This window comes from Azolla caroliniana, unplaced genomic scaffold (assembly GCF_043228905.1).
Source record: "Azolla caroliniana isolate FFs.n. ecotype wild unplaced genomic scaffold, voAzoCaro1.0.p SCAF_13, whole genome shotgun sequence".
Classification (NCBI taxonomy): domain Eukaryota; kingdom Viridiplantae; phylum Streptophyta; class Polypodiopsida; order Salviniales; family Salviniaceae; genus Azolla; species Azolla caroliniana.
The window spans coordinates 11,068,837-11,082,106 of record NW_028230448.1 but is presented as its reverse complement, the minus strand read 5'-3'; the positions used below and the strand labels follow the sequence as shown (position 1 = coordinate 11,082,106).

The window sequence follows — 13,270 nt, the reverse complement described above, 5'->3', positions numbered from 1 at the left end:
AAGTCCACAACCAGGTTGGAAATTAATAATAGACCTCAAGCATACAAAGCTTCAAGTAACAATAGACATGCAAGTTTGTTAATTCATCATGATACATGTATTGTAGTTGCGAATCCTCACCTAAACAAGATTTGCGAACAGCTTATGAGGGATGTGAAGAGGATTATGATAGAAAAATATGGCAATATGTAATATATAATGAAAGAGCAATAGCAACATGTTTTATATTTTGTTAACATTTTATGTGCTAGAAATTTCCATCTAAACTAATAAAAACTGAAGATGTTAACAACAATAGAATGATTGGTTGAACCTTGCACTACCTTTTTCTAGGAGGACCATTACCATGGTTTGTAGTGTGATCCTCCATTTCAAGACAAAAGTGAAGCTTTTTTTAGAGCCTCAAGAGGGTGGCAAGAGGAAAAGGAGCCTCTCTCAACCGATGATTTTGTGCTTCATCATCGAGGTCTTATGCATATATACATACACATACGAGGGAATATACATGTGAAGATAAACACGGAAAGTGGTTAGAACTAAAGCATGCCTCATTTTTTCCCTTCTATTTGGTGAGCACTTTGATTATGAACTTGGATAATTGGCAATGGATATGCAGATAGAGATATACATCAGATATTCAAGCCAAAGCAAACAGTTCAAGTAAAGTGATGCTCTGCTATAGGCAGCCCTACTCTACTACTAACAAACAGAAAAATGTATGTATAGGCAGATTGAAATGTGGATGGATGGATGGGTTGGAATCCTTCCCCTCCCCCCCCCCCCCCTGCTGGATAATGGCCATGGCCCATATCCATCCAAATCTTCCTGCTGGTTAAAGCCAAGGAAACAGAACAGGAGTCCCCTTCCCTTGTCATATACATATTCCTGGGAAGGGATGGATCCTTGAAGAAACCATAGAACCTTTGTGTGTGCGCGTGTGTGCGTGCAGCAGCAGGGTTTCTTCTACATTCAAAGACGACAACAGTAGCTGCAGTATCCGCAGCAAAGAGCCATGGTCGGAAGTGTTCATCCACCATGTTTGCAATCCCCTGTTTTAGCTATCCCCTCTACTTCCCTTCTTCTTCTTCTCCCTCCGCTCCACGTCTGGTTGCCAACCTCCTACTCCAGAAGGACAGCCCTCAGAAACGCTACCACACTTGTCTGCAGAAACCAAGTCTCCGGGAAGAAATTCCAAGATGTGGTTCCTTGTAATGGCATTGCAGAAGAAGAAGAAGAAGAAGCAGAAGAAGAAGAAGAAGAAGAAGCAGAAGAAGAAGAAGAAGAGAGTCCACAAGTCGGAATACAGAATTGCACCTACAGACTTCAACCGTCTTCTTGGTTGGACAAAGAGTTGCCTCACATCTTGTCTATGCAGGTTAGGCAATCATCTCTCATTTTTTGTGAAAGTTGTGGTGGTGCGTATAATTTGGAGTAGAGGCATGGCAATGTATGAGCGAAACACCAAAAATTCATATGAAATTTGTTGACTTTATAACTGGCACATTGAAAGTTTTCTTTGTATCTATGAATTATAGGAAATTATGAGAAAAACCACAACCTTTGAAGAACTTTGCAGATGTTGTATACATATCGGCTGATTTTTGTTCATTTTATAACCAGAACTCTTAAGAAAAGAAATCGTTTCCAGTAAATTCATGCGTAAAATAAAGTTAGACTCTTCAATGGAGACCCCCCATACTTTTATTGGGTACTTGTTGTAGAAATATTGCTTTAGATGGTTTGGGCATGTCATAGTTTGCGTGCATGAAAAATCATTAATGGGAAGTGTAATTTAAATTCTTTCACTTATTTGGAAAATAATGGGATAAGTTTTGGTGCAGCAGTTTGCATTGTCTATCTCTATTTCGATTTCTCTTTGCTGATATCTTTCAGGAGAATGTACCAAGTGGGATTCTCGTGACACGAGGATATTGGACCTGGCAGATTGCCGAGAGTACCCATTACAGGCTTTCTGGAATTATGAAGTAAGCTTTCTCTTGGTCCTGATGTTATTTGTAAGGGATATCAAACTTGAGAAGTCATAAAGCTCTTTAAAATACTTTAATTTTGGTCTCCTGAAGATTTGCTATTTCAGAAAAAATTACTCATATTGGTGAAATAGGTTTTTCTTTGTAATGGCAAGATTCTTTATAAATAATACACATAGTACTCATGTAATCAAATTAATATGTGCTAGGTTTTGCAATATCACAAAACAGAATGAGGTATTTATAAATGAGGTATCTGCAAGAGCACTCCTTCTATCGGATGGCACTGTAGATCCCCTTACGACATCAATAAAGGTGGAAATTTTTTGTGTGATCCTTTTACTTCGAACCTTGCCCTAAGGGTTATAATATCTTGTGCTTTAAACTGGACACTTCATATGATTGCACAGATTGTATTTAGAATTTCTCTACTTAACTGTCGCTTTCAGATTCTCGCAAATCATCCTGAAAATCAATTCAGAAATAGAGCTGATGGATACTGGTTTGCGTATATTCTTCAGGCTGGAAAGAGCACACAAATAAAGGTTGAATGCTTGACCATGGATGTAACTCCTTTAACTGTGTAGCTTTGTAAATACGTTTCAATTGCATAAAGATATTTAAAGTTATATGCACCAAAAAAGAAAGGTTATATTAACAAGTTTGAAAAGGGGATGGATTCTAGCACTGCTGATGTATTTCAAGAACTCAAGATTTTTTTATATTTATGTTCACATATTTGAGGATATCCAATAATTGCGCTCTTTTAAGGACACTGTAGAAGTAAAAATGCTTTACTTTTAGCACATTCTCACAAAGTTGATTAAACGTGCAGACTTGCTCAATTTAGGACAGAGCTTCTCATGATAAACAATGTTTTGGCAGAGGGAGAGAGGGAGAGAGGGAGGGAGGGAGAGAGATTCTTGATAATTTCTAGGTGACTGTGGATATCATGGCAAAAAATGGAAAACCATTGGCACAACTTCAGGTGTGTGAATTACTTATATGAAGGTTCTCATTGATGTTGATATAATTTTGACTTGGAATATCCATGCTTTGAAATGTTATAATAGCTTGTGATGGTGAGGAAAGATTTATATAGCGCCTTAGATGTTTTTGAGGGATGAATGATATCTGTATATATGATGTATCACATAGCTCAAAAAGTTGTGGAAAACAAACTTCTGTGATATTATCTAGCTGTTATTGGTCTTCCTTCGGTGGTTTTGGGTTTAGGGCAGTGTACCAGGTAGTCAACATCCAAAAGAGTGAAGACAACTTTGGAAAGTGCATGGTTATATTCTAAACGAGAGAACATTGTTATGAAAGGATGATAAATGTTGGATAGGCTAGTACAACTCATTCTTAAACAAGCAAGCTGAGATAGGAAAGGAGAAGTTCTACCAATTCAATGTAGCTTTGAATTCAGCGACAACCTCAGCCTTTATAAGACTCATAATGCAATTGTTCTAGTTAAATTATGGGATCCTTGCTCAAAAGACATTATGAAAATTCACTTTCATTGATTGACTACTAGTACATGGCTACAGTTGATGTAGGATATAAAGATTCACTCTCAGTCCTGTAGATGTGTAAATGAAATCGAGTTTTAAACATGCACATATATAAGGTAACTGAAAGAATGTTTTTCGAAAGTTTTTTTGGGTTTAATGCAAAGGTTCATTTTTTCTCCCTATTTCAGACTCTAAGGCTGGATGTAAACTTTGTGTCATATGGAGCTCATGGTCGGTTTGTTGAGTTGCAACATATAATATTACCGCTGCAATATAATAATGTCACGCAGCAGACTTCTTGGAAACAGTGAGTTTTGTAGTGTAGAAAACATATATATATATATATATATATATATTTATTTATTTATTTATTTATTTAAATAGTTGCATAGAATGTGTGTGTTATGGTTTTTCTTGTAAAAGAATTTAAATTTTGCACTATTTATTTCATAAAATTTGGCTTATCTGTAGTCCAGATGGCTCTAGAGAGTGACCCACAAGATATAAACCCAGTATTGTTGTGCCAATGTAAAGTGGAGTGATTGCCACCCAAAAAGTGATGACAATTGGACTTTGGAAGAAATGCTTTCAAAAATAAGAATAAGAATCGTTCATATTAAAGCAATGGACTTTCCTACTTTAGTCACTTTTGAACTTTCCAGCTGTTGCGTCTAGCATTCTATTATCTATAGATGGCAATCAAAGATGTACCTTCCATCTTTGAGAGGAACTTGTGAACAATTGACTTTAGGGAAAACTCTGATGTCTATCTTGAGGTATAAACTCTGAAAGCCTTCTCGAGTCATTGCAGGCATTTGACGCATAGAATGCCATTTAACTAGTCTGCAGCAGTTAGGAGCATGGCCTTCGCCTGGAGGGAGGGTTCCTTGTCCATGTGCTTGATGAGATGAATGCGGAGTTTGAGGACTTGTTAGTCCATTGGGGTGACCATCTCCAAGCCAGAGACTAAGCAGAAGGCGGTGGTCCCGATTTGGGGACTTGGTATTACATTGTTTTGAATCTTGTCTGGTAAACTCAAAAGTGTGGAATGTGGCTTGCGATCCCTCTGTATGATTCTCATTGACATTATTCTTTAGGATAGACTTGGGGATCTTTTTGGTGGATTCCATGAGGCTGTTGGCTTGTGGGTAGTGCACCATGCTTTTCTTGTGGGCCACAATGTACCGAGTGTTCAACAAGTGGATGACATCGTTGATGAAGTGTCTATCTAGGTAGCTCTGATGAGTTCGATGGGGCATTAAACATGACATCAAATGTTTTTGTCACTATGATGTGATGATTCCCAGTTTGGGCTGCTGTGGGTGTAAAATGGATTGACAAAGTTGAGGCCTCATTTCCTGAAGGATTCTAATGGGAGCACAGGTTGGATGCAACATACTGGCCTTAATGGTGGGCTGGCCCAACCAATGACATTTATTGCATGCTTTGCAGAAGAAATGGGCACTCTTCTGGACTGTTAACCACTATAGGCTGCTGTGGCCAAACCTTAATTGTCGTGTCATCGCCAGCATAGTAGATCTTGAGACACCGGAGTGGGTCTCATTCAGTATGCAGTTCTTTTCATGGGAGAACACATCACGGCATGAGCTGTCATCCTCGACTTTGTGGTAAAAGATATTGTCAAACATGCCTGGCGCTTCCCACTTGTGGAACAGTTCTTTGCTGCCTTGGAGAGCTGGTGACTGGTGTAGAACCTGGCCAATACCATCTGCATTTGTACCACTGCATATGCACATTGCTTATCGCCGATTTCTAAGGCATCAACAGACATGTGGAACTCCTGATTCCAATTAAGGGGTTGTACAACCTGTATTATAGGAATAGCCTTACAGACCAATTCTATATTAATTTTAATGGGTTAAGAGTATGGTAGCCAGGAAACCAGTTACCATTGGAACTGGGACAAACCCATATGGATATATGATATGTGGAAAAACATGGTGTACTGGGAGCCTTTAGTGTTGGGCTATATAAAGGGGACTAGCTACTGCCTTAATTATGGCATCTTGAGATGCTGTCAAGACTCTATTAGGGAGGCAGAGCTCTTTTCTTCGGATCTGTTATTCAACAACCAAGGAATAATATAAGGTAATGTTTGGTGGTATGGGACACAATGGTATTTTATGTTTGTCTCATCCTTTACACAGAGGTGGTCAGTAATCCATTCTTTTGTAATCCATTTTTCTCCCTAATCTCTTATTTTTTTGTGCATCATTAGTACGATCCATTATAACCGGGGCCTGATAAGATGACCTTGAATGGGTGGAAAGCTTTTTCCTATGCCTGTCCATGTAAACAGACTGATGGACCGCAGCATGGAGGGATGTCGCAAAGTTTGCTTGGTTAAGATTTAATCTTATGTTTGGTCTTAAAGGCCACTTTGGCCTCTAAAAAGACGTTAAATATCTTTCATTCATTCATTCTTCTATTGGGGTTTAGACCAAGACCCTTGAATGGTGTTATAATAGATCAAGAATTACTAATTTGCCATGCACGTAAAGCATGGCCATCTGAACCACAAATTCGTCATTATGTCATTGCAAATAATCGCCAGTATCACCCAGCACTAATGGTGCTTCCCTCTTTTCAGATGTATCTCCATCTTAGAGCAGCACACGTTAGAGATTTTTTGAATGCAGAAGTCTTATTCTAAGTTCAGATTATCGAGTTCTTAAATATCTAGGTTCTTTAGAACTCAATGTTTAGTTATTTATTTTGGTTTGTTGTTCTCAATGACATGAAAACATTGTAAGATTTAATTTTTTGTTCAACCTTTTAGGCCAACTTATCCTCTTAAAAGAATTAATATAACTTTTTTTCTAGGTTAAGGCTGGGGCATATTTGCAATAATGATATTAAGAGTTAATATTTTCATTTATGGTTGCTTAACATTCTGTTTTGCTAGGATTGCCAATGGTAGTACTGTCCTACCTGTGAGGACGCATGTTCTTTGTCATTTGGATGATCCATTAGAGGTACTTAAAACGTAGGATTCTCAACCTTATCACATTTCAACTTGAGGTATTTTATGTGTGTTTAGTTATTCAAATATGCTCGTGCTTTCTTAATTTGCCTACTCTGGTATTGGTATTTTATTTTAAGGTATGCCATATGCCATGCAACTTGTGGAGATACAATTGTTATTGGAGAAACACCCCTTGCTATTATGCAAGGTACGTAAATATATTCTATTTTATGTTATAGTTACATTCGTGTTATGATATTCTATTACGGTATCGTTTACCAGGACGCTTTCGACATCCACACAATATAATGCCATCAACTTTCGCAAAGATAGCTTGCCGTTTTTTCCACCCAACATCCTCATTAGCATCTGCTTGTGGCATGCAGGTACATTTCACTTTTTTGAAAATAAAAACTGAAATGGAAAACAAAGCTAGTTGCCAATTTTCACTTTTTTGATATTCAATAAGTGTTTTTTGATCAAGCATGCCTAGTATCTATCTTTGGTGATACTGTATCTGTACAACCTTATTGAAAATGCTGAAAATCATGCCTAATGACCTCATATGTGAGGCATTCCAAAGTGATACATTCTTCGGTTTTCGGTACATTTAGGCAGTCACGTATCTTTTCTTGCTGCTCAATATTCATTTAAACCCCAGACTCTGTTTCCAATGTGAATGAGAAAGAAAGAAAGAAAGAAAGAAATAGTAACATCTTTTAAGAGGCCAAATTGGCCTATAAGACCAAATAAGTGATTACATCTTGAGTGTTGTCTTGTCTTTGAGAACAAATCAAAATAAAATAAATATTACACAGTAAATATAAAAGTAAATAAGATGAAAAGAGAAAAAACGAGGGAATCTGGTTTTTGGCACATGTGAGATTCTCAAGTTAGGTATATTGTAGCATTTGTCTTCGAAAGATCTCTAGCATAGGTCGATCCAGAATGGAAATGTCTCCGAAGCGAGGGACGCACCTACGATGGCGGGAGATAATGGCTTTTATTTGTCGATGACAAGGGTGTCGAGGTCGTGGTCCATGGGGCCGGGGCCTACGTGCACGGCAAATTGCATGATGGTCCTCATATTCATCTTCTTTTATAGCAAAGATACCAGATGTGATCCCTTAAAAACTATATGTATATATCTTCTTATCTCTATCTGCAGTTGATACGATGATAGTCATACATGCCACATCGCTGTGCACAAGTATGTGTGTCTCCTTATACATGGCTTGGGTGATAAAACCATCTGGGGCCGTATGTAAGGTTTATATTGGGTCATCCAGTTTAATGATATGAAGCCTTATCACGTTATTTCACTCAGGCTTAATAATATAATAAAAATGTAGGGTCAAGGCTATTCTCAAAAATATCGAATGCATCCATATCCATGCTAATCTTTCATATGTTAATACCAACAATTGGTTTCACCTTCCTCTGCGAGTTATATAGATGAGGCAAGAGACAACTGTTGAGAGTGATGCCTAGGAAATTTCCAGATTCAATATATACAACTCACACTAGAAAATGTGAATGCCTCTTTTCAGGATCCCAACTGTAAAGAAGTAGAAGATAGAATGACAGTTTTCTGAAATATCTAAAGGTAAAGATATGAAACTAAAAACAATTATTGGGTTTAACACATATGAGAGATTAAAGAAAGCAGAAGCAGTTCTGTAAAACAAAAGCTCATCACTTAAAAAAATGTTGAAGGTAGGAGTGCACGCACATATGTGTCCTATTCAAGATAAACAGAATATGCTCTTAGAAGAAGAGTTTTAAATGCTGATGAGACAGCTAAGTCATGGCCTCATAAATACCTATTTAATGGTATGTGGGAATCTTGTCCAAGGATCCCATTCAGTGTACAAAATATTCTTTTAGAAGTTGTAGTACATTTCTGAAAACGAGATTGTAGAACTCTAACAAAAATTAGAAAATATTAAATTATCTAAAAAACGTTTTTCTAGTTCAATTGTAGAAAACTAAAGGGCCTTTAATCCCAACTCCAACCCAGTTCTAACTATCTCAAATGGTACTGATGTTTTGTTCCTTATCATATGAGCTATTATGACGTTCAATGTTTCGCTAATCTTCCGCCATTGGAAGACTTAGTCTCCATATCACTGAGGCGCATCATCACCCAACACCTAAGGTGCTTTCCTAGCTTCAGAAACCCCTCCATTTGGATCATTTCATATTGAAAATATTTTGAAGGCAGTAAGCATGAAATGAGAATATCTGGTACGATAGGCATTTTTACTAGTTTAGTGATATTTATTTTTATTTGTTGCCATCAAAGATGAGACAATAGTTTATGTTTTTTTTTCGGTTGCGTAGATAATTTTGTACTCCGAGAAAATGTAAATATATATTTTTGTCTTTCAGAATTTTTCTTATCCACTATCCAAAAGATCAAATTCATTGGAGTTCCATTGCCAAAGATTTTGTTAAACTCTGTGGTCTCTGCTGTGACATGTTTCACCTTCCTCTTATCTTTAATGACATCTTCGATGCGCCACAAAGGATTTTAACAATCTGTGTTTACTCTTGTAGTGGCGGAATTCCTTCCTGTTGCCTCTTTGTTTGGTCTTATAGGCCATTTTGGCCTCTTAAAAGATGTTAATATGTCTTTCTTTCTTTCTTTTCTTTAGTGGGTAATGCAGAGTAGTAGATTGAACCAGAGAGTTTTTCTTCCCTCTACAACTCAGCCTTTGCATTTGCTCGCTGTTTCTTTTAATTTATTATCTTCCTCTACGATGTCAATCATGAGAGTGATGGCTTCTTGTTCTACTACTTTGGCCCTGACATCTTTTGTGTACTGCTATCATTGTCTGCTTTTCGTTTCTGTTATTTCAGTCCTTTTCTCTTATCCGGGATGTTGATTTGTTGGACACGTCTTTTTGTGTATTTTTGGCTCCACATTTTTATTTTTTGGAGTTTGGTTTCCTCTCCGTGGCTACTTTTTTTGATTTCAGTGCAACCGTTTATGCATGCAGCCATTTCATTAGCATAGCTGTGTACTGTGCAATGATTGAACTTGCCTGTGTCGTCAAGTTACGTTATATAATTTGCGGTGCAACTGTCTGATGTCCAGAAAAAATGTTGCTACTTCGAAGGATAGCTGATTGGATCTATCTTGACTTATAAATTCTCACTTTTTTTTTTAACCTTATGGCCCATAATGTTAACTCCTTAATGTCGGTAAATGTCAGCAAATTTAGTTCCAACTGTCGAGCATCAAACCTTGTTGGTTATTCTTTATTAATTTCAAGCTATTTAGTTTTCGGAAGCTAGAGAAGAAAGACATTTTTCTTTTAGTTCTTGCATTGATGAGCTAACATAACAGTTGTAATCTATGTCATATGTCATAAGCATTTTCTTTTGGCCTTGTATATCATTTTGATCTTTTTTAGATGTTAATATATCCTTCTTTTCTTTTATTTAAAAAAAATATAATCTGCAGGCACTAATTGATATTGTTGGAAAGTTGAGAGTTTTATTTGCTATCTTTTTTGCCATACTTGGCAGGTGAGTCTTTCATAAGTTGTATTATTTCTGTTTGCAATATTATGTTGGTTAAATGCAAATTCCAGTCCTTTTTACAGTTGTAATCTTTTGTAGCATATTTTTCACCTATATACCTGATAGAATAGGTTTGTGTGGAATCCTAATTTGAGGCAAGAAAAGAAAATCTGGAGTGAAACTTCATGTTAAATGTGGATGAAACTTTTTGTATGCACGTAAATGGTGATAAATAAATAGAAGTTTTTGGTCAAAATATGTTGTAGATTTAAGAAAATATTTGATTCCTTGAATCACATAAATTGGAAATAATAATCAGTTATGTCAAAGGGGGTAGAATGTGGTCCATAATCTCTCACTTAAAATTTTATAGCTACTTTCTTTCAGACGTCAGTCCCATTCTAACACTGATCAGCAATGCTAGGACTGGCTTTGGTAGTTCAGAGTTCAGAAAGTCGTGCAGTGCTAGAATGCCTGTTGTTAATTGGGAACTCATAAAAAAGGATGACCTTAGGTTTTGATTTAGATACATCAAAGGATGACCTTAGGTTTTGATTAAGATACATCAAAGGATGACCATCGTTAGTTGAAAGTTGCATTACCAAGTAAGAACCCCACATGTTGCAAGATTAGAAGCTTTATAACTACACTAAAAAAAATGATGATTTTGATTAAGATACATCAAAGGATGACCATCGTTAGTTGAGAGTTGCATAAGTAAGAACCCCACATGTTGCAAGGTTGGAAACTTTATAGCTACATCTATATCAGTGGACATATATGAGTGTCTATATGCAAATGGGAAAACATACTGTTAGATTATGAGAGCATCTGATATTGGTATGGTTTTTATTGGTTTATTACTGTATTCTTTTTATCTGTTTGATTTGGAATGTCCAACCATTAAATAGGTGTAGTGGATCTGGTGATCATGCAGACTTTTTCAGGTACGGGGTGTGTTCTATCAATTGGCAGGTCAGCAGGTAAGAGTTTTCGCTCGTCTTTTCCTGGTTCAGTGTAGGAAATATTATTTATGCTAATGGTTTGAGCGATTTCACGAAGGCTCGGCTTATAGATGATGTGAGTGGAACTCTTCCACCTTATGACCAATTCATCACACTAGGGCCGGTAATAGTTTTGTTACATTCTACCCATGTGATTTTTTCCTGGAATAATCCAAATACTGATTTTACATGTGCTGTTTTTGAACTGCCTAATTGTTGTAAACAGATTGAGACACAAAGTACTGTAGACTACCTTCAAGAAATGACAGGTTTCGGAGTTGCTATTGTGGATGCAAACAACTTAAAGAGAGTTCACATTTTAGCTGTGAGTTCCTACTACTGAAGTCTATGGTTCCAGACTCAACTGGAATGGTTTGTAGTAAGTTTGGGTCTGACTGAAGTTCTCTTTTGCCAGGCATCTGACAAAGTGGATCAGATTTACTTGGAAAAGACACTTCTAACCAATCCTGCAGGTTAGTTGTAGCTTAGCATAGATTAACTCACATTGTGAATGGTAGTAACATCTGTCTTTGGTTCCAGGAAATGCTGATGAGCAGACACCGCTTCTAATTGTACGCAGACCTCAGGAATGCTAACATTAGTACATTTATATCCTGTTGAAGACCACTTTGTGATACCCAGGAGTGATGATAGCCTATATTTTGAAGTGTCTGAGAAACATTTCTCGATGGAGCTTGCTATGTTGATTAGGATTGGGTTCGACAAGTCTTTGAGGGTAAAGGACCCACATACCAATGTCCAATCTATGTCGAATATTGATAGTCAAAAGGATACATGAAAAGCCTACTGTGTTATATAGAGAGAAAGAAAGGTGTTTTATCAAAAGCAATAATGTACATTTAGATCGAGACAAATGAAAAATGAGTGGGCATTGGAGTCATCACTTTTTTGATGAAAACAAACTGCACAAGTCTGAGCTAAGGCAAATATTCGAACCTTATGCCATAAAATCTTCTTTTGTCTTACTAAGAATAACTACAACATTCTGGATTAAATTAATCTCCTCTTTGTCGATCTTATCCAGTAATTTGTCCTGTACCAAGTGATTATTCTTCTTAAGACATCACGCCATTTTGGGATGTTAATGTTTTAAGAGGAATCTTAAACATGTCTTTTTAAGAGGCAGGGCCATTATTCCAGGTTTCTGTTGAATTCTGAAACTTCAGTGGTAATTGAAGCTATGGGAGAATTTTATCCAAGCTTGCTTCTCATTATGTTTTCTGTGTTTCAGCACACCTTGTGAATGATAATATAGCATGGTAATAGGACGTCATTTTACTGGTAAAAAATCAACAAGCTCACATGTATATGTCAATGGACATCAAACCCAATGAGCTTGGTGAATGAATGGATTGCCCATTTGTGGCATATAGCTAAATTAATTTTGTTATAAGTGGAGTATATTTATTAATTGTTAATTATTCAAGTTGTGATAACTAGGCAAATTAATAAATAAATGAAACTTTATTTAATGATGAATTTAAATAGGTTGTTGCAAAGGTCAAGTGAAAGTGTCATATTAACATACACTACAAACCATTGTGTAGTCTAAAAAACCCACTTGTTAACTGTTGTGTAGATGACAATGCAAACCATCATTTAGAGGTGCAAAACTAATTGCAAACCATCATGTATATGTCATTACCAATCATATCATGTAGCAAATTATACAAGGAATGTGTAGAACTCATCGAAACCATTGTTAATGTCTTAATTAGCTTGATGTTATGTTTGTTGGATTTGTTTTTGTCCTTTGTTTGTTGGTGTGTGCATCAACCTCATAGAAAACCATCATGTAGAGTTGACAGACAACCGTCATGTAGAGCTTGTTGAAAACAGTAGGATTGAGGGTAAAAAAACCTCAACTAAAAATTATCATGTAGAGTTCCCTTCAACCATCATGTTGAGATTTCAGAATCATCATTTAGACACTCTCATCTTGGTGTGCCATTGTGGTGAACTATCATGTTGTGTGTAAAAAAATTGAGTACAAAAACGAAACCCACTCGCAACATAGTGTCAACTACAGTATATACACAAGTCAAACATGTCTCATTGTATTGGATACTTGGTTGTTTTTTTGGGTCCACAAAAACCTTCAAAAGGTATACAAAGTGCAACGAACCTACTACCCAATCATAAAACGAGTACTCATGAACTTGGATGGTGGCTTAAAAAGGTCAATCTAAATGAGAATCTTGAGACAGAATCAACTACGACATCCACCTC

General features: G+C 36.6%; 1 protein-coding gene across 3 annotated transcripts; it reads left to right on the top strand.

Moving 5' to 3' along the window:
- Positions 1–879: 879 nt before the first annotated feature.
- On the top strand, positions 880–12,126 carry LOC147856099 (uncharacterized). Of its 3 annotated transcripts, XM_087329631.1 has the most exons (16): positions 896–1,241; positions 1,281–1,375; positions 1,894–1,985; positions 2,198–2,303; positions 2,438–2,533; positions 2,926–2,976; positions 3,691–3,809; positions 6,429–6,509; positions 6,626–6,696; positions 6,771–6,874; positions 9,958–10,022; positions 10,954–10,999; positions 11,079–11,144; positions 11,247–11,345; positions 11,436–11,493; positions 11,561–12,126. In XM_087329631.1, exons 1-16 carry the CDS (start codon positions 1,013–1,015, stop codon positions 11,614–11,616), a joined length of 1,434 nt encoding a protein of 477 aa, XP_087185757.1. In that variant the 5' UTR covers positions 896–1,012; the 3' UTR covers positions 11,617–12,126. The 3 variants fall into 3 exon arrangements, 2 of the variants coding, with proteins under 2 accessions (XP_087185756.1, XP_087185757.1); XM_087329630.1 differs by having other exon boundaries at positions 895–1,375; XR_015530716.1 differs by lacking the exons at positions 11,436–11,493; positions 11,561–12,126 and having other exon boundaries at positions 880–1,375; positions 10,928–10,999.
- The last annotated feature ends 1,144 nt before the right edge of the window (positions 12,127–13,270 follow it).